The sequence below is a fragment of the Epinephelus fuscoguttatus genome, linkage group LG17 (genome assembly GCF_011397635.1).
Source record: "Epinephelus fuscoguttatus linkage group LG17, E.fuscoguttatus.final_Chr_v1".
NCBI lineage: Eukaryota > Metazoa > Chordata > Actinopteri > Perciformes > Serranidae > Epinephelus > Epinephelus fuscoguttatus.
In genome coordinates this window covers 33,009,705-33,036,136 of record NC_064768.1, presented here as the reverse complement: position 1 = coordinate 33,036,136, position 26,432 = coordinate 33,009,705, and the positions used below count along the sequence as shown (strand labels likewise).

Below are 26,432 nucleotides of genomic sequence, written 5' to 3'. Positions count from 1 at the left end.
TTCAGCAACGTCACACAATGGGCGGTGAATGATGTAACAACCCCATAGGTAGTATAAAGAGCGAGAAAGTCCCCGTAGAGGAGAGGTCGGGGTGGTGGATCAGTCAAACAAGCACACAACTTTTACCCAGGAGACGGCTGTTTGTGTCCCATGAGAAACTAAAAGTCAGTGTTGACTTCTTTAAACTTCACGTACTTATACCCTTTATGTAGTGACATCACGTTTAGTGACGTACTTACATCGCCTACCTAACAAATGTATTACTTTTACCGAAAACATGATCTTTTTCTCAACCTAACCAAGTGGTTTTGGTGTCTAAACCCAACCGTGCCGTCACCAACACAAATGAGAAAGTTTGCTCACACCGGTGGCTGGTGCTTGGTTTTTGCTCGACTGTTCTCAACATGGCAGCCGGGTCACAAACTTTGTCATTTTACAGTTAAACAGTAGCCTGAGTGTCAGACTGAAGCTCCCAGAACCTTCCGTCTGACATCGCCTCCATTGAAGGCGATTTACAAGGGGGAGGGAATTTGATTTTTCCCTAACCAATCAGTAAAGATCAACGACTCACCCAGAATCTGACGTCATTAGTATCCATGCCTCAGGGGTGCTGAAAACAAGCGAGCGTTGCCCGTTTAAAATGTCTCCGTCGTCGCGCACGCCTAGCTGCATCGCCGTTAAATCCAGTTTAGCAGCTTCCTTAATTCGGTCCTCTATTAACGAGCAGTGGCGAAATACCTCGATAGCATCGTTAACGTGGTCTGTAGGATCTGTAGCGGTCGCCACTGTTGCTATCCTCACCAGTTACCCACCGGCGTACAGCTTGACATCAGCGTGGCGCTGAATGGCTAATCGCTAGACCCGCCCCCACCCCCGGTGTTCATTGGTCCTTCCATTGTTTGGACGAGATAAATTGCAAATTCATTGCAGTATGTCAGACCAGAGATGCAAGCCTACTCAGTTGAGTGGGCCGGGTCTATGGTCTGGAACCAGGCAAGTTAAACAGTACACTAAAATATGTTTCTAAAAACATCTGAGGTGAGAAACAGGCAAAACAGTAAAAGAATATTGATTTATTTGATCAGCACTGCGTAGTTTGACAGTGTGACCAAAGTTTATGGCCTTTGACTGACATGATTGACAGCTGCGTTAGAGACTCCTGGGCTCTGATTGGTTTGATTTTCCTTTGTCTGAGGTAGATTCTAACAAATACCACAAGGAGCACTACGAGGAGGAAAAACACGATTTTCATTAGGGGTGGGGAAAAAAAATTGATTTTAAGATGCATCGAGATTCTGTCTTGAACGATGCGAGCATCGATTTGGAAAACTCAATCGATTTTAATTTTATTTTTATATTTATTTTTCAAATTACCGTAACTCCTCGACCATTCACGCTATCGACGTAATTCCAACGGATTCTGAAAGCTGAGAAGCAGAGCTGGTATACGGTAGTGACGTCATTACCTGTGGTGGAGGGGAGGGAAGTGGGCACAGCAGGAGGAGTGCGACAGCTGACGAGGAGAGTGCAAGTTGGAGTGATTTAGCGGTGCTTTAATGGTGTTTTGGTGAGTTTTAGTGGAGTCTGGGTGGCGTTTTCTTTGTAAATAATATTTAGTGTTATAAATAATAGTATTTGTGGTTTTTTGAGAGCTTTTGAGTTTTTTATGCCGTGTTTTTGAGTGTTTCCTGCCGTGTTTTCGTCGTGTTTCCACCATAGTTCGTAGTTTTGCCATTGTTCGTGTTTTTATAGTTCATAGATAGTTATAGTCAGTTATAGTTTTGTAAATACTGGAGGAGAAATGTCAAGGAGGTCAACGAGGGACAGGAGAGTCCCGTTGAGATTTGTGGATGAGGAGGATGGACCGGAGGAGACCGGTGAAGTGCAGTCATCTCAACCACAGTAAGTAATACAGTTTGTATGCACCCGGATATGTATTCCCAGCTTTATTACAAAAATGTTTATCAATATCTAGTGTAAATCTAGCTTATTGGCTCGTTTTAGAATCGAGAATCGTTGCCCTCGGAATTGGAATTGGATCGAATCGTGAGGTGCCTAGAGATTCCCACCCCTAATTTTCATACAGATTTGTTGTCTCATGTACTTCTGCCAGGATGTAGTGACAGATCAGCCAATACCATAAAAAGTTTAGGAAGTTGAACCAGGTTAAGGTCATAAATTTACAGCTGGCCTGCGTTCTCTTCGTCCAGAGAATTCTGGCTAACCTGTGGGTTTTGTTCCAAAACCTGTGTGATGTCTGACTGCTCTTGTGGTAACTTGATGTCACTAGGTATGATGACCTGAGCCCAAAAACAAGACCCAACTTGTAATAAATCAGAATTATCCTTTAAGCAACCAACAGAAAACAGTGTGGAGCTCCATTCAGATGGAGACTAGCCAAACTCTATTAAGTGTTAAGTTATGAAAGGCAGCCCTCTGGCACTCGGCTCAGAAAAGCTGTGAATGTGTCTAATAATATACCTGTAGTGTTTACACATTAAGCGTGGTAGATTTACTAAAATCAGAGTAGAAATTTAATTGGCATAGATAATTGGCATCTTATGAGTTGTAGGGGCATAAGCTAACAGCTGCTGCACATTAACACGAATATGCAGAGGCAGGTGGATCTCTCTCACACACACACACACACTGTAAAGAATCTGGGATGGGCTGAGCAGGCATATCTGCCTAGGAAACGATGGGAATTTTAAGTGCCCTCCGGCCACCTAGTGAATAGAAGACAAATGACCAAAGTGTGTGTGCTCCACTAATGAGCATTCTCCTATGTCGCACACAAACCGCCAATTGATTTCACATGAATCTCCAAGTAAGGTGAGAAAGAAGGCGCAAACTCTTCAGTTTCGCTGCTGGAGACTGTTGAAGACCTTCCAAACTCACAGGAGGGCTCTTTTTATTTGGCAAGACTGTGACGACTGCACACACGCTTTCCTAATTACTTTACCTTAATGAACCTTTTTTAATGTTTGTTGTGTATCGTGGGGAAGATCTTTGAATTAAAGCACTGCTCACTGATGCAGATGCATGGTTTTCTGTGTGCGTGATAATGTGCTTTTTAATCTTCATTTATCCACAAAAGGTGAGTTTAAACTTGCAAAACTGAGCTTCACATTCGGAGAATTCCACACAATTACACTGAGAGCTGACCGACACAGCCCCAGCCCACTGCTGTAAGGGCCTGGTAACACGGATCAGTTTCTGACAGAAATACATTGTATTCAGTGCAGTCAGAGGAATTGCTCCTGGAGTCAATATAAATGTACAAGGAGTTTTGATGTTGTTGCATTTTGGTGAACTTTGGCGCAGTACTCTGCTCTGCTGACAGATAACAAAACATCCTGACAGCGCTGACCTTTGAGGGAAGGGAAAGGTAGAGCCCCAAATGGAGGAAGCTATCATAACATTAGCTGTGTCATGCTACCTAACACTACAAGACATCAGTTCATGGTGTGAAAGGGCACAAAGCGACCAGAGCAGTTAAAGGAACATTCCAACATTTTCTGAAATTTTGTCTTTTGCTGTCAAACCAGTAGTCTTTCAATTGATATCAATTTCATCTGTAACACAAGTAGATACAGGACATTTTTATATTACAAATAGCCACCAAAAAAAAAAAAGGAAGTCAACCAAATCCATAAGTGTTTTAACTAGGGATGTCCCAATCCAGCTTTTTCACTTCCGATCCGATAACGATATTCCAGCCTTGAGTTTTGGCCGATACCGATACCAATCCGATCCAAGCGCATAATATACATATTCACTTATTTTGTTGTCAGTCATGTCAGAAAAGGTTTGATCACGCGATATTACTCTAACAAGAACAACTACTTAATCGGGTTAGTTAGAATGATCCACAACAGTTGGTATGAGAAACTGACCCGTTTATTGTTAACAGAGTTAAATAAACAAACTTTAAACTTGAACATTAACATTAAATAAAAAATATAGCTGGTTTGCTTTGGCTGCTTTGGCCCCTTAATAAATAGAAAATAAATCAACACAAGAAATCTTTAAAATGTCTAATATTGAAATTAAAATAGCAGCAAGACTCCACACATTTGTGCTTTGGCCCCCTAATAAATGAAAAGTAGATTAACGCCACAAGACATTGTTGACATTTAACAAACAATGCAGCCTTTCCTTTTCAGTTATTTTTGTAGTGTCAGTGCCAGCCTGGTGCTGCTGTTTCCTGAGTGTCTGCATGCTGGCCTGGTGGATTGATAGTAAGTGCTGGAGCGGATCACTGGAATGGACTGCTTGAATCGCGGAGCGTTGGGCTGGCCGGAAAATCTGGGTCGGAGTTCTTGGATCGGCATTTTTCCATGCAGTCCGATCTGATGCTGATGCACGTTTTTTTGCTAAGGGACATCCCTAGTTTTAACTGCTCTCCATTTCACAAAATGCCTGACTCTTCCTTTAAGCATTCGGTATCTTTCTTCTCTTGAAACTCTTCCAGCTCCCTTGCTCGGATCACATCCATCTTTCTTCATTTTGATCTCAATTACCCACTAGTTAAGTTTCATGACTGCATCTTGTACAGTTGTGATGCTACAGACAGACATATAAGCTTCTGCGGTACTTCCTGCTACAATTTGCGTCACTTGGACCACATTTCACCATAATCACACACACACACACACACACACACATTAAAAACAATACCAGGCCTTGCAACATTGCCGTGGCTGGTAAAAATAAATGGCCCGACAACTAGGGCTGAAATCATTCCTTGCGTAACTCGAATAATTCCAGTAATTTTTTGCCTTGAGGCTTTTTGATGGTTGCTTCTATTGCAAAAGGCGCTTATGTTACTTTCGCTGTTGATAGCCTACGCAGCTGTAACATGGATGTGAGACGCGAAGTGCAAAACGATGGCGGAAGAAGTACAAGAAAAGAGCGAGAGACACGCCAAAGAAAACAACAGAAAGTGTCAAGGGTGTGGAATCATTATAGGTTAAAATTAAAAAAAGTTTAGTGTGTACTGCAAAACAGAGTTAGCATACCACAATAGCAGATTCTCACACAGTATTTCTTATCTGATTCCTTGAATAATTGCCAGAAAAAGCGATAGAATACTCGACTACTACTATGACACTATGGCTGACACTGAGGGTTATGTCAAAGTGCCTTAAGATGCCACAGACAACTCAGATTTAAAGAAATCTGAGGTCTCCCACACTGTTGTTTACTTCTACTCCATTAAATTCCAAAAAGTGCTAATGGCTACAGTGTGCAAGATTTCTGTTTTCTGCTCTCTTTACATAGTTTTTAGTCCAATGCAGTCACTCCTAATTTGGGAAAGGACCCAAATTAGGAGTGACTGCAATGACAAACAAATTGTCAATCAATAAAACATCTATTTAGACACTATTTGTGACATCACAGACCATCCATGTTTCCCTACAGTCTGCGAATCTAGCCAGTGTTAGGCTGATTAACTAGTGAGCAAGCAGATGTTCTTGCGGGTGTTTGATCCATTAAAGTCTAAATCTAGCAGCACTGGTGTCTTGGAAGATGATTCTGGACCATCACTGGTTGATCTACGTAATGTAGCCAGTGTTGTTCTCAGTCTCTTCACTGTCACCTGCTACCACCAGCCTATCTGCTCCCAACACTGCCCTTACACACCCCGCCACAGCAAGGTCCTTGATGTTATCAAAGCAATTTGGCCCAGCTTTAATCATTGGGAAAATTGAGCAGTCCCCCTCCCCCTCCCTTGCACTTTGGAAGCAGACAAAATCCAATCACTCATAAGAGAGGTTATTGATTGATCTAATCTTATTGGAGGTGAGGTTGTGGAGGGGACATGATTGATTGCTTTTGTCTGCTACACATGTTGCTCTCAGTTGGCGATTCGTGTCCACTTTCATCTGGTATTTAATCTCTGTGTGAAGTTCTCAGACCCCCCTCCCTCCCCTGCTCCGCTACGACCCATCCTCGCGAAGCGGGGCCTCATGGCCCACAAATCTAAACGGACTTCATTTGATCTCATCCACCTCTTTAAAATGGCTGTCACATTGCTGTCCAGGTGTTGTGAAGAGGAAGCTTCATCGCTCGACGATCTGCAAAGAGCCTCAATTCATCCACAGAGGCTGCAGAAATATTCCACGACGTATGGCCACAACTAAATAAATCACACTGACTAGGACATTGGTGACACAATATTAGACTGAGTCAGTTGGATAGAATAGAAAATTATGTGAAAAGATATGAGCTCTTTGGACGTGGGAATGTAGTGAGATAATTCACGCTAAGTGAACCATGTCGAAGGCGTAGCCAGAACTCCAACCAAAAGGATTTATGTATAAACGTTCTGAGTTTTGTGTTGTAGTGTCCAACAGAGTGAAGCTTATCTATTAAAAACAGTCTGTGTTTTGTTCGTACGTAGACCAAGATACAATGTCACATAACATAACTGTTTATGTTACGTCTGTGAGCTAATTTCAGAATTTTATCTGTGTTAATTTATCTCAAGCCTTTATTTCTTTAGTGTGGAATTTTCTGGCAGTTGATCAGCACAAAGCTCCGTGCTTTGTAAATAACACTGGAGAAACCAGCACAAAAGCAAAACTATATAACTTTTGCAAAAGTAACACTGATCCTGACCCAACCCTGTCACTGAGAGAATATATGACAATTATGAGATAATGGCAAAACGAGCATTACAGTATAAGTTGACAAGAGTCAAGAGTCAGCAAACTAATTCTATAATGTCTGCCTATACACCTGTATCTCCATAAAGCTGGCTAAAATTAGCAAACATAGGTCATACCAGACCAAGCAAAAGGGTCAGTACGCTGTGTGGTACCAACATCTGAGTCCAAAAATCAATCTGCTCACTTCCTGTAGTGACTGGCCAGGTATGAGAAAGTAGAGGGGGTCTTTTCCTTTCTTCACACAACTACTTCCATCACTTTCCATGCGTACGGTCCAGTACAACAACAAGTATGTCTGCCAAAGACTGTTCAAAATTGTTAGCCGTTATTGGTTGGTGGAGGATTATCACCCCTTGGCCCTCTCTACAATGGCAGGCCCTTTTAAATACTTTGTCTTCACACATTTTCACATAACATGCCCGGACGACTACTTTATTTGAAGAATACCTTGACCTTAACTCTGACCCTTTCACTGAGGCCACATTCAACAATTATGTGCTGACAGTAAATGTCAAAATGAGTCAAGACACCAAGGCCAAGTCTTGATCTTGTTGAGCCACCAACCAAGTGAGAAACCATAGATTCACACTGACAGAATTGTTGTTGAGATTTTGAAACGTCCTGCACTACTTCTGCCATGACATCAAAATTTTGTCATTTATTTTCATGAATTTCAATGTCTATTTGTGCTGGGACAGTACCTGTAGTTGGAGCGGCCACAAACAATACATAAAGACTTACGTTAAAGCAAGAATTACATATCATATATTAAATGAGTCTTGCTGAAAGTGACCATACACAATTTAAATTTGTTTTACTGTATTAATGTACACAGTGGTACTGTAATGTACTGAGGATGGCCTCATTTTAAACCTCTCACTAATTAAAGAACAAATGTTTTTTCAGAGGTTTGATAAAATGTTTAACGCAATCCTGGATAACCCTGACTATGACCATGTCAAATATGAAGTTGTTTTAATGTACAGTTTTGGAGAAAATTAAAGGGAAAGTCAACATTAATTACAGTATAACACTGATATATCATATGTATTTGTAGTGTCATAAAAAGGAAAACGTCGCAGCGGTTGATGTGTCAAGAAAGAAGGAACAATACAGTAAATGATGCGGCAAAAAAATGTGCAGGTAAAATTGAATTCCGCTTTTCATTTGTAAGACAAATAACTTCTTTTAAATGTGACATAGTCGGGCTTTAAATGTTGATATATTGTGTTGTTTACTTGTTTAGGACATTGTCATTCTGCATAAATTTGCCTCTTTTGTGGCTTAACCCTCGACAAGTAGATATTCAGGAAGACATTGGCTTCCATGTTCTCCTCTCCTTATCAAAACCAAACCAGACTACTAAAACAATGACAAAAATCAAAAACACAAATGAAGCACTGAGCTAAATAACCTTAACGATGAGACAGAACCTGCAGGGTTATTGATGGCTGCTGCTTCCCACCTGCTTTGTACCCACAGTATTGACAGTGGGTTTGTGGCCTCAGAAACTTCTTTTCTCTCCAGTAGTGCTGCTGTCTGAGCCCAAGTGGCTGAAACAAGGCAATGAATTTATCACAAGTGGGCAATGCAATTACCTTGGGAGTGGCCACGTGACAGAAATCAATATGACACAAAGCGCTCGGCCATTGACTCTCATCCATGACAAAGTGCGCCGGTACCTTCCCATAGAAAGGAGTAGATTATTGGACTTTGCGAGCCTCCTACTTTTTTGATTTACTGTCGGGTCACTGCAACATTAGAAAAGAGCCATTGTTTTACAAGAGGGGGGAAGAAATGAATGGACTGCTGAAGTCGCACCTATGGAAAACGCCAAGTCAGAGCAGCTGCCTTTATTAGCTCGTCTGGACACAACTCATTCACAGCTAGGATGGAAAGGGAAGGGGAGTGAGCTCTACCACTCTCACCTGGTGCTTTGTGTGTGGCTGAGGGCATGTTTCTTTTATTTCCAGCAGGGGGCCCCAGTGAACTGGGTACAACCCTGGAGAAGAGTCAATTTCAGCTGCAGGTCTGCGCTCTCACCTCTGTGGGAGAAACTCAAGCCTTGTAGCGTCTAACCCAGCCAGAAACTCCGTCTCCTCTATTGGTAGCTTGCTACGGAAATTCCACTAGAGATGCGAACAGCTTGTAGCCAAGTGCAACTCCATTAAACAAGTCTATGACGAGGTAATCAATAAAGATATAAGGCACCCATAGGGCTTTGTGGCTCGTGTTCAGTGTGTAATGATTAAAAAATGGGGTAGGAGGGAACACAGTGCAGTTAAAAGAGGATAAGACAGAAACCAGTTAGGGAGGAGGAAAGGGAAAAGCGTGTAGCTCAGGAAGCATTGGAGCGGACCCACACTGTGGCGGAATCAGTGGGATAAAGAGACAGGGAAAGAAGCAGGGGAGTAATAGATTTTAGCTGCTTGGCCACACTTCCCACACAGCCCCAGTCCCAGCTCTTGTGTTTTCTGTTTTAATAGGGGGGAAAAAGGGTGAAGTCAGCAAAAACAAAATGCCGCCATTAAATCATCTCCCCGGATCCGGTGTCAGAGCAGTAATGGGAAACGCACTCATCATCGGAAAGGTTACTGCTTTCCAGAAACCTCCCTGCTAGCTTTTCTCTCTTCGCCCCTCCCCTTCCTGTGCCTCCTGGCCCCAGTCTCATCCCCTAACCAGAAACCAGCTGTAGCTGAGCTGATCTCTGGTTTGCCGGCTGCTGTTCGGTCCCCGAGGACCCCCGGGGTCGAGGATGAGGGATTGGGGCAGCTACAGTTCACCACGGTGAGTTGGTTCCATCGCTCGCAGATGCCATGTTGAAAACCAAAATGTGTCTCTTTCTGTGTTCTCCTACAATTGTTGAAAGAACAAAGGCTGCCCATCCACCATCAGACAAGTGCCTTTTGTTGGAGTATGTTACTATATTTTATGTAAGCTTTTCATACGACTGGGGACGGCAGTATCTGCTCTGTTGTCTGTCAAGAACCAGTGGCAATTTGACAACTAGAACTAACCCCTCGCATTTTATACCTTCATTAAGTTGCAGTTTACATCCATGTCTGTTCAGACTTTTATAACATATGTAGTGATGACTTTGAATAAATTTAATTACGGCTTTGACTGTATTATTTGGAGGGATGAAAGTTATGTTCTGTACCTACAGACTTGTTTTTACAGAGGAGTAAAGAGGACTGATAGAGAGCTTCCTCACATAGTGCAACGATAATCACCCCAAGCTTGATATCATCAGAACCAAGAGCTTGTGGTTGACTACCAAAGGAACAAGATGGAAGACAAAGTTGTGGCACTGACAGTAGACAATCTGTTCCTGAGTTATGGAATTCCCTCAAGGTATTCCTGAGATATTGGGTTCAAGAGAATGGGACGTTTGTACAGACAGCTCGCAAACACAATGCTTCCAACTGTGGCTGTTGTGGGCACAGAGGCATAAAAAGATCTTAGCACAAGATTCACTTATGCCTAGTTAAGACGACACAACTTGAGCCCTGATTTTCCACTCGCTGACAATTTTTGGAGCTTCCTGACAAAAGCTCCATATCAGAGGCCAGTTGGTGTTGGCTTGGTGCTCGCAAATCGGTGCCCGAATGCTACGTGTGAACTATTTAAAGACACAAGGTGAGAGGCTCAGCAATGGATTGCAGACGCTCCACAAATATCTACCTGCCTAAATGATTAGATAATTGTCAGCAAGCTACAAGCCAATGAGACAGAGACAGGGGACAATGTGGCACTCTCCAAGTGTGAAGAGGGAGAAAGCAAAGAGAGAAGTGGAACGTGGACTGTTGCACGCAATGTTTCTGTATACCTTGCTTGGAATGCTGCCTTGTCACTTTTTGACTCTGGTATTTTCTAGTAAGTGGGAATTCATCGTGGTGCAAGATCTTGTAGTTTGACCTGCTGTTGCTGATAAATCATGTAAGGGTTAAAACCACAACGACTTCAAGACTCTGGATTACAAGAATGCAAGTTGTGTAGTGAGAACAGCAGCAGTGAACTCAGCTTTACTGGACATTTCCCAGGGCTTTCACCCACAACTTGTGGCTTTCATCAGTGGATAAAATTTTCTCAGTTGTCATGAAGAACTGTACAAGTGAACTATCCACATCACAACTTCTTAATCCTCTGATGGAGGCCACAAAATCTACGTGCCAGGCTTTAATGAAATTCAGTCAGCACAGTCGTGAACCATGATGAACCATTTACATTTCTAGCACCAATCTGAGCCCAAGATGTCAACTTGAGACATGGTGAAATCTGCTGAGCATATTCACGTTGCTGAAGCTATGAACCCTTTCATGTTCTTTTTCATGACCGTTTTTTTAACTTTCATTCTTTTATTAAAAATCCCAAGTGCAGTTCAGCTCTGATATGAGGTATTTGAAACCATTTATATGTGTAGAAGTTATTATGCATAGGGCTAGGCGATATGAAGAAGGTCAAATCAAATTCATAGTGCGGGGGGGACAATAAACAGTAAAATTTTAGAGAATAATTCCGGGCAAGGAAAAAAGTTGTAGCCTGTCTTTTATACAGCATCTTTTACCACAATTTGACGCTTTAATCTTCTCTCTATCTCTCCAACAGGCAGAGTGAATGTCTATACTAACTAAACTAAAACTAAACATTTCCTGCAATTAAACTGGTAAACTGGTTTATAAACAGTGTGCTGTGAGATCTGCCGCTGCGCACCTCACAACCGTGCGCAATAGTCGGGGCGTAATGACCGCTCCTCGTCGGTTAGACTGCACGTTTTGATGTTTGTCTCACTGACAGGTGGAGAGCCTACAGACAGGTACCCATTATGTACGAGCCCTCCGCCACTGACTGCTCTTGTCCTGTCCTCTCCCTCTTCTTTCTCTCCTGTCCTCTCTGACTATCACTAAACTCTGAGCTTAATCGTTAGCTTTTAGCTTAGCAACACTCGTAATTCAGTAGGCTTTTTGAACAATGCAGGAGAAATGTTGCAGACAGTTTATATTATCAGCCTGGGCCTGGGGCTTGTTGTAACAGTAAATGGGATGTGTTGTAACTTGTGTAAGTTAAACTGTGTCTGTGTGAGTGAACATCTTACCCTGCGATGTGCAATGTGGACAGCGGTCCAGCCACACACTGCTACTGCTGCCTAGTAGCCCCGCCCTTTGGAAAGAGTGTGGGATATACCACTACTAGGAATGGGAGGGAGGGACTAAATCTTTTAAGATTTAAATAGCACATCATTGCGTGATTATAATGAGCACTGCTTACATTGTGCTTTCAATAAATACTACTGCATTGTTCAAAAATTATTAATTGTGTCTCAAATGATTCTAGGGGGGGACAGCTTTACTGAAGGGGGAGTCATGCCCCCCCCGGGATTTCCACCCCTGGGTCAAATACAGATATTTTTGATCAAATACCTCAATATTGTGATGATAATTTCATGCTGACAAGTGATACTTTAACCAAATATTTACACAATGTGATTATTGATAAATAATTATTAGTAATGCGAATGTAATGACTAAGTGGGTAAATGCAAATAATTCAGAACATGACATCACTTCACTGTAATGCAGCCTTTAAGACCAGAAAAATATTTAGATATTTAGTCTCATTATATTACCATATTGATATATTACCCAGCTCTAACTATATAACTGGTCAAAGCTTCATTGGTTATCTTAGGGTTGACAGCTTCCCAGGCTGCACGTGATCTTGGGTCTTTAGCAGATGTGAGAACTTGGTCAAATTAAAGGTCAACATATTAGCAATTAGCAGCTGTAATACTTTGTGCTAACAGTTTTCCCTGTTAAAGAAAATGCTTATTAAACCTTGTCAGTGACTGCGGTGAGGGAATCCAGCAGATCAGCTGTAGGCAGTGCTATATGTGGGCTGAGAAGGAATATTTCGTCTGAGCCACCACCTCCCCCAAGAAGGCCACTTCCCAGGTGATAAATCACAGATGACAGAGGGCATTACACGCACAAACGGACTGCCGCTGCCGCACCTTTAGAACAATTAATTAGCTGGCTGACACTCATTTATCACTGCGGCAATAAGGTGAAAAAGTCAAGAGTTTATTAAAGCTCCGCTTAATTCTCAAGAGCTATAGGCCAGAGGCTGAGACACTTCACATACACAACAGCAGCAACATTCACATTCTTACTTCATACATTATCACAGTAATACAGAACACAATTAACCAGAAATATTCCCTTAAACGCATGGCTGTAAACAAATGAGAACAAATGTTTGGCAATTTAAAAAAAAATATGGTAGTCACTTTAAGACTACGTCACAAATCAGAGTTCAACTCTGTTCACAACACAAGCTTATGGTATATAATCAAGAATGCAGGCACAAAAATGTAAGTTTGGCCTCTTCAATAAATACTGTACACATTGTCACACTACATAGCTACCTGGCATTCAAATTCTACTGGACCACATCACGTATTTTCAGTTTTAAATTACTGTACAGATCTGGATAAGTAGATATAGACATGCATTGTAAAACTGACACGCAGTCTTGAGTGATGGGAAAGGACTGGTCAGGAGTCAGCAAGTCTTTCTGCTCCGAGAGCTCATCTCTAAAGACAAACCCAGTGTGCTGCTGTTTCTGGACACACTCCAGAGAAGCAAAAAAGCAGTAAACTGCATGGGTTTGACTGCTCCCAAAAGCATGCATATAGGGCCCCGTACAGGCAACAGACTGACATATGAGGGCAGAATGTGACACTTGTCATGAGCCCTGACAGAGCAGCAAGCAGCTGTTGTTTTGACAGCATTGACTACGGGCCACCAGGGACATGGAGACAAAGCTGGGCTTCTTTCTGAGGACGTGTCAGTTTAACTGTCACTTCAAGATATGGAGACAGAGGAAAACTTCTAAATGCCTAAAGACACTTGGACTAATATTGAAGTGCTATTACCACTAACTACACTAGTTTGTTTCTACTACAGATGCTGTATAGTAGCATTTATTTACTGCTACACTTGGTACACCAGGAACAGTTGGCTTTTCTATACACAACACTGACTTGTCTTATTACTTCTGGTCCTCTATTTACTTAGAAAACACAACACAACATTCAAGTCTGGGAAAGCCTGGGTCCAAGTGTGTCTGGAATTAACCACATTCACACTGAATGACTTCATTAAATAAGACTGGTTGGTATTGATGGGAAGTTGTATGGGCACAAGCCTGGTACCAGTGGAAAAAAAAAGTTGATCTAAAATAATCCACATACATGTTGGATGCAGGTGAGCACCTAGAGGCATAGAGAGGAAGTATTCGGGATAGCGTCCTAAGTCAGATGATGCACAAATCAACTGAGTGCAGCAGGTTTCTGCCTGTTATTGCACTTTGAGATTTTTACTATGCTTCCACACTGCGAGCAACATGATCGACAAGCCAAGAGTCTTCCATTCATTTCCAACAGAGGGACGCTCAGCTGCCATGTGAGCAATCAAGAAGCTTGTCGGCTTTGGACGAAGTTCTTGCACTCAAAAGCCAGATTTGAACCCAATCTTTAAGATCTCATGAAACGGGCACTTGAGTTTTTTAGAAAACTGCTTCTTGGTGGAAAACAGCGCCTCTTCAGTGGTCTTCATGGTTCATTAGTGGGCGTACTGTTATCATTAGAAAACTAAAAATCCTGTCTTTTTGCTGGTCCTATAAAATCATACTGATTTCCACTCCATAGCAGATACATCCCTCACTGTCTAATGCCCTTTTTATAGAGAAAATACATCACATTAAGGAAGTAATCAAACCATTTCATGGGATCTTTAAAGATACAAGGACTCATTGTCTTACAAATTAAATTCAGAACAGTCGTATCCATCAGTGGGCTCGATGATCAACTCTTCAGACATCTGTGACTTATATTTGTTAAATGCTACCTAAGTAGCACAAGAGATAGCCTGAAATGGTTAACAACATAAATTAACATAAACTGTATAAATCCAAACTTCTTTTTTTCTTGGTCAAAACTTTGTGGATGCTGACAATTGCATAGATGCAACTTGAGCCACAACTGGTCATAAAAAGAGTCAACCATGTTACTCGTAGTGTGCAAAAGCAGTTGAACGTCCAACATTAACCAAAAAAATACTGACTCCAACAACACTTAAGCACTTAAGGTCCATGTTTTAGATTCAGACGGTTCCGTTCAATTTTTCGTTGGACAGTTGTTGGTCCAGTTTGGATCAGGGGGTGGTTGCGGGGTGGCGTGACGGTCTCTTTCTTCAGCCTGACTCGAGCGCCATTCTTCAAACGCTTCAATTTGCCTCTCTCTGTCTCTAAGCCAACGGTCATCTGTCCCGAGTTTTTATGGGAGGTGAGGTGGCTGCCCCGGCTCTCACAACCTGTGCAATGCAAAGATAGAAAGAGTCAGGGCAGCACACCTCACACCCCCGACCAGCATCCCTTACAACTTATATGCTGCCTCAAGAGCACGACAGACAAAACAGTGACACTTTGGTACTGAAGTGTTGAGATTTTTCTCTCATATATTTCCATGATACTGCTCGTGCCATGGACATACTATCATTTCCAAAAAGCTGTACAAGATCACTACACTGATTACACTGGCTTTTTGTGATGCTTTTGGTCTACACATATTGGTCTGTAAACAAAAGAAAATACATTAAATTCTTCAATAGCGTCAAATAATAAGGGTGGATACAAAACACTATGGGTATGGTGGGTGGTGAGATGACCTACCTTATATTGTAAATTCAGCATATTGGTCATTTTGACAGCACCAGGACAACAACTGAGTCATGTCATACTCACCACTCTGCTGCTGAGTTTGTCTATTTAATAAGAATACATAATGATTCAAAAAGCATCTACTTTGCTGTTTTTTTTTTTTATCACTGTTGAGGGATAAAAAAAAAATGTCAAAGTCAATGGAGAGCAACATTTCCTGCCCATGCTTTACATTCAAATACTACCAATAGAGTGAGGGATTTAGAGCTGCGATCATTATCTTCGTCAGTTGATGAGCTGTTTGGATTATAAAATCTCGAGCTCATCTTCACAAAATATTTTGCATTTTGGCTTTAAAAAACAAATGATTACACAATGATCAAAACAGTTGCAAAATAATCTACTACTGACTGACTAATTGCATCGACTTGCCTCCCATCACTGCCTCTTGGCCAGGTCATCATTGTAAATGAGAACTGCTTCTCAATCGATGGATCCCGTTAAATAACAGTTAAAATAAAGCTCTAGATGGACTGTATTATTTACATTTCTGCAATGTGAAACACTCATACAGGAAGCGTTAAGCTTCACAGACAATAGCTGAACAGCAACTGAAAAAACAGCAAAGTACAGTAGAAGATGTTGATTTAGGCAGGGAGTGGCAAATCCTTAACAAAACCTAGCACCAAAGTGGTGAGTACGGCAGAGTCTGTTGTTGTAGTAATTGAATTAGTGCGGTGGAATATACTTTACTCTGGATCTGAATTTATGAGGAGACAATAGGTAAAGACAGAGGAAGTGTTGAATTTGTATCAACAGCAAATTGAAGCAGGAGCAGAAAAATTGCTGAGGGAGATGAAAATAAAATGATGGAATACGGTTCAAAACAAGAACAATCTGAAATGAATGTCTTTCTAGCCACTATCTGAGAACACACAGTTAAGGAATTGGTAGAATGTTAAAAGATGGAAAGAGTGTTACACTTTAAAGGGGGAAAGCTATGTTTCAACATGCCAACTCAAAAAGTCGCAAACTGGTTCAAGTGAAAATGAGCCGATGAGGATGGAGAGACAATATGAAACGCATTAAGAGAATTCTACTGAAGCCCTGAGAGGCGTGGTGAAAAATGGCAGGCAATGTTGGGCAAAAGTTTATCTCATACGTACAAGATATATGGGAGAATATCTTCTACATCTGGGATATTACCTCCTACATACAGGCTTTCTCGTCATATCCAGTCATCCAGGTCATAGTAATTCTTAGTGCTATATTGTAGGCAACTGGATTGAACTAAAGTAGCCTCTTGGATGAGATGTGAAATGTCTTAAAGCAAGTCCAGTTGCCTACGAAACAGCACTTAGAAATACAGGATATCTTCTACGTAGAAGATATTATCTTCTATGTATGGGATATCACCTCCTACATACAAGATGTTATCTGTTACGTTCAGGATAATACCTCCTTTGTTTGGGATGAAATCTTTTTACGTAATGGCTTATATCTGCTATGCAGGATATATTGTTTAAAACTTCATTCTTCCTTTCCTCTCAAGAGATACTAGCATAGACTAAATTCAGCTATTCTGAGAGTGAGACACTGGGTAGAGTGAAGCACTTTATGAACAAAGGGCACTGAGAGTTCAGCCGTATGCGGTATAAACAAAAGGTTTTACCTTTTTAGTTAACTAAAAGAAAAACAAACGTTTGTGTGAAACATGATGGATTTCTCCATAAAATGTTTCTATGAACTGAACTGTTTCTATGGCTATTCGCCGGTGGACTCCATCAGCCCACTAGTCTGACTGATTCATTTGAAATACATGGAAACAGAGACATGACTAATAAAAATGAATACAATTAGAGAGATATGTTCTGGGAAATGAACTCTTCAAGATACAATTATCAATTGCTGGCTCATTTTTGTACGGCAGGTGACCTTCCGGTCTGGCTGTCATGGCACACAGTCATTGCCGGAGTAGCTACGCACTGCCACATGGGAGCTTGCTCTGACGTGGAAACCATCATGCATCAATCCACCGGCCAAGACAGTTCTATGGAGAAATGTCCTAGCATCTTATGAGAGGAAAGTTGCTGCATATAGGAGATAATATCTTGTACAATAATATCTCCTATGCAGAAAATAAACTTAGGTTTTGGCCAACATTGCGTGCATTTTTTTCTGTGTTGCCCCCCAGGGCTTCTGTAGAATACTGGTCATACTAGAATGGAGAAATGTTTTATGTAAGAGATTCATCACATGACGATGTTCTGACAAGACGCCTGCTGTGATCCACCTTTTTATTTTCTCACAGAATTCCAATGTCAAAGAGAAATCCTGGTTATTAGATGCCTGACACCTGAAATCCCAGGAAAGGAGCAGAATAAATTGTGCTATTCATTACGCCTTAATGAACTGTGCAAATGTATGTGGCAGGTCAATACAGGGGGCCTATGGAGAAGATACCCTCGGCCCCCTCATTCTGCAGAGCCCAGGCGGCCGGAGCCTAATGAAGACTGAACTTTAATCATCAGGAGGATATGGCTGCCTCACGAGACCCCCAACACACACACACACACGCACACACATACACAGAGCATGTCTAATAACCCCACCCCCTCTGCTTCCTCTCTGAGCCACACACACACACACACACACACACACACACACACATTCCCTCACCTCACAAGGTTTTCATTGTCGCCTGGTCCTTTGCAGGTTGTACACTCAGTCCTCGTGTCATCAGCTTTGGGTTTTTTCTGCATTGCAGACTGGCGTTGTCGGCGTTCCCGAGGCAGTGGTTCCTATGGAAACACGGCTGATTAGAATCAAGCACTGTATGGGCACTTGTTGGTCGTTGGGATGTTAAAAAGGAATGCATTGTTAAACTGGGGCGAGATGGGGAATACACAAGAGCAACATTTCTTGAGTACAACTGAAGTGACTTTGAGGATTAAACCAATGTGGATTCTTCACAGGTGACATTTTTGGACTTAGAGTTGTGTAAAATATGGGACTGTAGCGTCTTTCTCATCTTTTACATGCTCTAAGTTTTTCTTTCTCGGAAAAAAAATCCCAATAAGACCTGTCCCAGTATGTGAAAAGTCAGTTAAAGGCTTAAAAGGAATTGTTCAACTTGTGATTTTATTCTGAGAGAGAGATGAAAAGAGCAACATTTATGTCATACCTGTGTGTTAATCTGGAGTCAGGATGTGGAGGCCCAAGTTTAGCATTAAGTCAGATAGCATGACTCTGTTCAAAAGGTTATCAATATACCCACCAAAATCTCTGCACTTCACAAATTAACAATTTGTATCTCATGTGTTCCACCTCTACAAAAAGATAAGGGTAAAAACATCAATTTATGGTTTTAGTTTGAGTTACTTGTTGGAAATACTTCCTGAGTACGTCTCAGGCTAGAGACTATACACCTTGCCAGATACACAGAGTACAAGTTTTGGTTTTGGTCTCTGAAAGGAGCAAGATGGTGCCAAACAACAACAACAACAACAACAACAAAAGGAAGTTCACAAAATGTTGAATTATTTCTTGCCACTCCAGCACATCAGCAGTGAAATAGTAAAAGTGTTTCTCAGATAAAACTACCAAACATTTGCTTTGTATATCTTCATAAAAAGTGACAAAAATGTCCTTTTACTCCATTAATGTTACACGAGCTGCTGGCTGGAAAAAGTGAGACATCACTTTGAATTCTGGAAACTTCTGATGAACATATCCTATTGTTTTTTTTTTTTAAATTTGTTACACTTAACGATTAACAAATGAATCATAATGAATATTGAGGATTAATGAATTAAATGATTTAAAGAAAATTAGTGATAACTCTCCTGCTGACTGAATGAAATATTCTCAAATCCATTTATTACCACAGAGTTGTAAAAATAAATGGATCTCTTGATTGTTTTTTCTATTAGAAGTTTATTCTTGCCAGCGTGATCAAGCCTCCTACCATCCATATAAATTCTAGACTGAAATCCACACTGTGAGGAGGGTGAGCATGGAGATGTCAGCGGCAGATGAAATCCATTAAGTGATAATTTAATTTTAATAAAATCAACAATACTGGCAAATATAATAACAAGTTGATACAGGACAAATAAATCTGACTCACTAAAACAAGTTAAGGGGTCAAAATAGTAAATACCAGTGAAGGCTAAGAGCAAAGCTGAATTTAAATATGTCATTAGCATGTAAACTAGAACAACAGTAAAAAAATTTTTGGAGCAGAATGAAGTGACAAACCTCAATTTTATCTTCTCTGTCTTCACAGATGGGAACCCTCTTCCTCTTCTGCCCTCTGGTTCTCTGCAGAACAGAAACACCTGACTTTTAAGCTGTGATCAAAAACACAATGCACATTTTCATTCAACTTTCCTCTGAGTGGGTCAGCAACTTCTTGAGATCAGAACAACAGTGTCTTTTCCTGCCTTTAAAGTTTCGGTTTGATTTTTTTACTCACTAACATCTTTGTTAGTTAAATGACTGAAAACACAATTGTCTGCCACTAAAACAGTTCTGCTTATTTCACACGAGAGATTTATGCGAATTTATTTTTATCCTTGCTTTTCTCACTGGTTTGAAATTAATCATGGCATCCATGGAAGAAGGCGATGTCGTGTATTTTCCCCACCAATCCCAATTTGACATTTAAATGACAGTCTGAGAATTTTATTAAGTAAAGACACCCAAAACCAAATCTACTTCTTTACACAGGGGGACTCATCCCAATCAATTAATAGATGGGAAAAGGCGAAAGGAATTTTGTCCACAATAACAGTTATAGAACAACTGAGACCCCCTTTACACTTCGAATTAAATGGGTCTCGTATCCAGATCTAGATGTAATTTAACCTAGTAACATTTTTCCCTAATATTAATATGTGTCTTCAGTCCAGCTCAAACAACAACATGTACCTCCTCTCATTTTTGCAGGTCCAAAAAACAAAACAACAACAACAAAAATGTATGGACTTTTTCTTGCTTATCAAAGCAGGGGAAAAAGTTGTCTTCCCAAAGTGGTATGCCAAAGAGGAAAGCAGATGGAAACCAATATCATGCAGCTGCTTTTATTTCAGCTGTGGTCAGTGCCGCCACTGTCCAGAGGACGATCTGGATGTGGGAGCGCAATCAAGACCTGGCAACCTTTATGGACCAAGACTGGTTATCAAGTTTTTTATATCTACAAGTGTTCCTGCTGCTTTCTGGCTTGCTAACTGGTTAATGGCTGTTACTCTGCTGGTTTGAATCAGTCACATGCTTGTTGTTGTACGTGGATTCAAAATGCAATTGCATTTACAATTGTGTTCAATGCGTCCCTGACCATCTCTCGCATGTCGATCATATCGCATTTGTCCCTGATGTGTTTCGGGTGCTTTTAAACCTGTTTCAAGCTCTATCCGATTGCAATCTGGTCACCCAAAATGCATTGAAAAGTAAGGTGTAAAGAGGGTTCGAAACATGGTTCAGATGTAGCTTGGATTGGGAGGGGGCTGAGTGGATCGATTTAAGTGCCCTCTCTGTATCCTAAGCACTAATCTTTTCATTTCAATACTACATGAGTCCCAGCAATACTGGCTACCCACTTCCTGGACTAGTCATGCTGTGGCACTAAATGTGACTGCTCAACATGCCAGGACACCAATCTATTTTCTATGGAAGCTAAACGAGGCCGGATGAACGTCGAGCAACATTCCCATCTACTACACAGGTCTGAAGTGTGCCTTCGCCTCGCAGGAGACTGAGCAGAGCATGAAAGGAAATAAAAATCAAACATCCCCTTCTTGTTGCTAGCAAGTGAGCGTTGGAGCTGCTGGGGAGGCTTTAAAAGGGGAAGAAAAATCGACAACATATTTAAACAGATTGTGAAAACAATCCCATCTGTCGCCTTTGGCTCGCCACCACTCACCAGATGGAGCACTTATCATTAAGAATGCTAACTGCAAGAATGCTGCCAATTGGCTTCTACAGACCTTCACTATTTCTCCTGCGACTACACCACCAAACAATGGCCTGACATTATTTAGTTATATCTGCAAAGTGTCTGAAAAGTAATCTATAAGGCCAGGCGGAGCAGGGGTGCAGTTCAGTAGCTGGTTCAGCTAAAAAACACTCAGCCGCACAGCACTGCTAATCTCAGGCTCTGCTCAGGTGAGGAAATTAAAACTGCAGGCAGTTTATAAGTCCCAGGCAAAATCAATCTTTTAATTAAGTACATCAGTGCATCTTTAACAAGCATGAATCATTTCACACAGGATTAGAGAAATTAACAGAGCATAGGAAGTGGTGGTAGTAACTAGATATATTAACTTAATTCTCATAATTTCCAACTGATTAATGGCATGTGTTCATACTGGAGGTTTTAATGTTAGCACTGCGGTGGTAGCAGGCAGCAGTAAATCATGTCCCATTAGGAGCAGCATTTTATTGCCACCTTCAGTTAGCCTCTGGACCCTGAATTCCCCTTTAAACTTCCCCTTAATTAGCTTTAAGGATCGAAAATGGCTATATCATTACATCAAATAAATACAGAGCACTTTCTGGCGTATTATTTTTAATAACATATAACTACAGTGGAAGTAATCAAGATCTTTTTGGCAGACTGAAAGAATCCAAAAAGGCAAGGTGGAAACAACCCCTGAGATAATGACTGAAACTAGCGCTTAACATCATTAAGGCTACTAACAACGCATGATGCAAGACTCTGGTGTTACTCCAGTGCTCTCTCTGTTTGAAGAAAAATTCTGATGTTAGGAGCACCAAGCATCACGTAGGTGTAGTGGAGTGGGGTTTTTACCTGCCATAATGTCTCAGTTTCTGCAGCCGGTGGTTGCTGCCAGCTTCACTGTGTGTAATGAGTTTTGCCGAGTGATGATGCAGTTGGTTACGGAGGGTTTGGAAGCATATATGCTTAGTAACTGTTATTGAATTAATTACCAGATCATTTTAACAACAGGATGTATTGATTTATTTTAATACATTTTAATGTAAAAACACACAGTGTTGCTCTGCTGTGTCACCTTGCTTCTAGTACAATGAGGTATTCATTTTTATCATATTTAAACAGATTCTGCTTATTTTTTACACAGTTTACACAGTTTTTACCTGTTGGAGGGCTGTGGAGCTGCGCACAGATGGGTCAAATAGAGTTGCACAAAAATAGAGTTGGGCAATGGGAGCATGCCGTGGCTGACCTATCGTGCCACACCTGTGTTCCATATCATTTGGTGTATGAAAGGCGCTATATAAATAAAGTTTGATTGACTGATTGATTGATGAACAGCCAAGGACTTCTAAGACTCTTTTAGTGACTTAATGCTCAGAGGGAACTCATTCAGCGGCTCCTCTGGCAGCAGCGCAGTGTCTCTCCCTCTCCTCTCTCATTGTGCGCAGAAGGGAGTCGGTGTTGTCAAGTGATTTTGTCATGAACCTTTGGTAATGTAAACCTATGTGACACTAACGGCTCAAAAAAAAAATAATTGCATAATGTAGTTCTGATGTCATAACAGCCTGTCAGAGATTACAGTGTGATGATTAGAGGAGAAATGGCAGAACATAAAGGTCCAGGTGGAGAAAGAAATGTTTTTTTTTCTTAATTTATAAAGAGATTCATATATATACAGTATATAGATCCCAGTGGACATTTTTTGTATTTAGGAGCTGTTTAAATGTGTAATGTGTGTTAGATTTTTTTTTTGTTGAACTGTTAATATTGTAACAGAATCTGAATCTCACTCTGAGTTACTGTTGTTCACAAACTTAAGAAATGAGAGATCCTTTTTCATTAGTTTTTAATATTTGAAGGCAAACTGTAAAACTGTATCACTTATTTTGTTGCAATTCTATTTTCTTACATTAATAATAAAATTTTTTTTTTACTAATTTGTCATATCGTGAAGAATATCGTTATCGCAAATATACCCTGAAATATCGTGATATTATTTTAGGGCCATATCGCCCACCCCCACTTTTTCTGACATAACTACCATTTGCCCCTGAATTGGCTCAAATATAGGCCAACTGCATGTTCACGCACTGTAGGTGGCTGCTGTAAATGGAATGGGTTCCACAAATGTTAAACTTGTTCCTTCTCCTTCCCTTTTTTCTAACGTCCATGACATAGTCACCACATGCCTTAGCTAGGCATGCCATATCCCATTATTTGCAGAGTAAGTTAGGCGACTCATATATGAGATGATTTGGCATGTAAGTGGTACTACAGCTGTCTTTGATTTAAATTGTTTTTTGCCCATAATAAACAGCATTATGTACATATCTGTGTATGTATGGACAGGAGAGAACGTCGATGTGTTCGTATGAAAGATGAAGATTATGAGGCAAGATATGACGTAATAACAAGTGACTTTTTTCATATAATTTCTCAGTAGATTTTTATTAACAACGAACATGGACTCCATTGCCAGAGATACCACTGTCACTAGGATGTATAACTTGCACTACACCTGTCAGCTGTATGATCGCACAGCTCCATCTACTGCTAGCTCACCTGGCACCACCGAGGTAGCTAACATTACCGCTCAGTCGAGGAGGACGGCATTAATGTTCACATCTCCAGCTGTCACAAGCACGAGCCTCTTGTCCATGAGTAGATGCACGCTTCACTATAGTGGATGTAGTTTGGTAAAAAAGAATGGTTCCTACATGAAGCTGCTCACAAAAAGGTCTGTGGATTATCTTGAGTAACCAGGTCATGATTTATGGAAAGAGACTGCTTATGAGTTTTTTAAATGTACCATCTAGTTCCATTATATCTGGAGAGAAGAATATTTAAGAGGGTCTCTGTCTTAAGCAGGACTGTGTAAAATCAGGCAGTGTGCTATGGAGCATTAACTTTACAGCTGCGACATTATGTACATGCTAAATAAAATTCCGCTCACAGGTTGACTTTAAAAGGTTTTCCTCCAGTAGGCAGCATCCACTACAGGCTATGAATAACAGCCACAAGACTCTCAGCTTCATCAAGATGGTGCTGGGCCACGGTAGCCCTTTTGGCCAAATGTAAATGTGCACGCTCTTTCCTGACATGCAAACTCAACGACACACACACACACACACACACACACACACACACACACACACGCACACACAGACACACACCCCAGTCTCAGAGGCCAGTAGGAGGTTGATTAGCCAGTCCTGATAAATTGAAATATGGCTTTAGAGAAGTGCCAGTGCTTGGGTGCCCTGGTAAAAGCATTAAAAATGCAAAGCAGGGCCCTTTTAGCGTCTGCCATTGCATGCCTTGCATTTGAAGATAAATGCTGCACTGAAGTGCCTCGCCCGAGTGGCTGTGGCTGCGAGAAAAATCAGAAATCTGCTTAATCCCTGAGAGCTCCAGCAGGGTCCTCGGCACATGTCTGGGCCCAGGGTTTCCAAACCTGAACAGAAAAACACATTAACCCAGACTGCCACTGTGCTCCGACACTCTGCTATTTCCCCTCTAAGACAGATAGAGTGCAGAGAGTGGAGAAGTGGCAGAGACACTCCTCCTTTTCTTTGTTCATTTCTCTATTTGTAACAGAGACTGTAGTCAGGAGCAGCTTCGGTGGAATTGACTCTGCTGTGAGCATCCACAGCCACAAGAGGAAAGTTCCTCTGAGTCCCAGGTGAGTGGCACTGGGTCACATATTGACAGTGGAAAAAACAAAAGGGAAGTAAAAGACAGCCCCAGCCGCCCTCCACACCACCAAGCTGTCAGATATCAATCTGGAGTGTTTCTTGAGGGAGCGGGGAGGCTGCTCTGTATCGCAGGATCAGGGCATGGTCGGTACAGATAAGTAGGATCCAGTGAGGGATGGTGAGAGGGTTCTGTTCCCTCTCACAGCTGACACAAAATGTTACACTACGAGCTGACACAGTCCACATACTGTCGCGCTTTTATAGACAAAGAAAAAGTGGTGGTGAAAACAGCTAGAAGGTTTATGGCAACACTGTCGTGATCTACACAGCCTTAAAACTCTCGACCTGCATGAAGATCGACTTCTGTCATTGGTGCTTAACATCTGAACATTAATCTTGGGCGTTAATGAAACAATACACACATCTATTGTTTATTAGTTGTCTCATCATCATCATGCTTTACCAAGTCCTATGTTAGGGTTATCCAATCCTGAACTGGAATAACGTTTTTTCTGTAGGCCAATCCGAAGTTAATCTTGCCTGGTTCCCTCGCCAAAAAGCCAATGGGTTTTTTTCCATTGGATTTTGGATTACTGCAGTTGAAAGTAAAATGCTTATGTTATGCTATAAACGAACCACACTATGCAACCTCACAAGCAAGGTATTTACTGACGTATTTTATGTCGTAGAACAAAACTTGAATATCTCTTATGCTTGTGTCGACAGCAGACCTTATTTCAGGCATCTAACAATAAAGTCATAAAAACAATTACCGACTTCACAACAAGGGAATTGGAAGTGTAAAAATAGTAACTAATTTCCACATTTTAAGACGCAATCCTGCCCTAATCTATTCTATGATAAAATAACATGAGAAAGAAACTAAAGGCGTCTTGTATCTAATGGTGAATTAATATTACTCAGTAGGATGCCATCAAACTCAGTTTAAGAATGTTTAGCTACGTCTGCTAAATTATGTAAATTATGATTATCCATGATCACTGAATACTGGAAGGAAGTGGATTTCAAAACATGGAAAATTCAATGTAAGTATACATTTAACACAACATACGTTCCTTAGACTTTAGATAGACACATTGTAAGACGTGCATGTGCAGCTTTTGGCATCGGCTTCCTTATTTTGGATACTGTCTGTTATTTTTGTGTCTTGTCTGTGTGTTTTTGGTCATTAATCTGTTTTTATAAAACTACATCTTTGTGTTTGTGATTTAAAAGACGACAATTAAAAGACAGAATATAAAAAAATGATAGCTAGTTCTGGACAAATAACTGTTTTTCCATGCTATTAGCACTGACGCTAATATGTCTGACAATCAAGTGCTTTTAAAAAAGATTAATATTTCATGCTTATTTTGTTCACAATGT

General features: G+C 41.0%; 1 protein-coding gene across 3 annotated transcripts in view; it reads right to left on the bottom strand.

Moving 5' to 3' along the window:
* phf14 (PHD finger protein 14) overlaps positions 1–26,432 on the bottom strand; it is a 100,255-nt gene that overhangs the window by 34,232 nt on the left and 39,591 nt on the right. For 2 of the 3 annotated variants that reach the window (XM_049602769.1, XM_049602770.1), the window contains exons 15-16: positions 19,653–19,715; positions 18,072–18,193 (exon numbers count right to left, since the gene is read on the bottom strand). In XM_049602769.1, the coding sequence (XP_049458726.1) occupies positions 18,072–18,193; positions 19,653–19,715 (185 nt within the window). Of the gene's footprint in view, positions 1–12,743; positions 15,047–18,071; positions 18,194–19,652; positions 19,716–26,432 lie in introns of those variants that run through there. The other variant, XM_049602771.1, reaches the window with a different exon arrangement.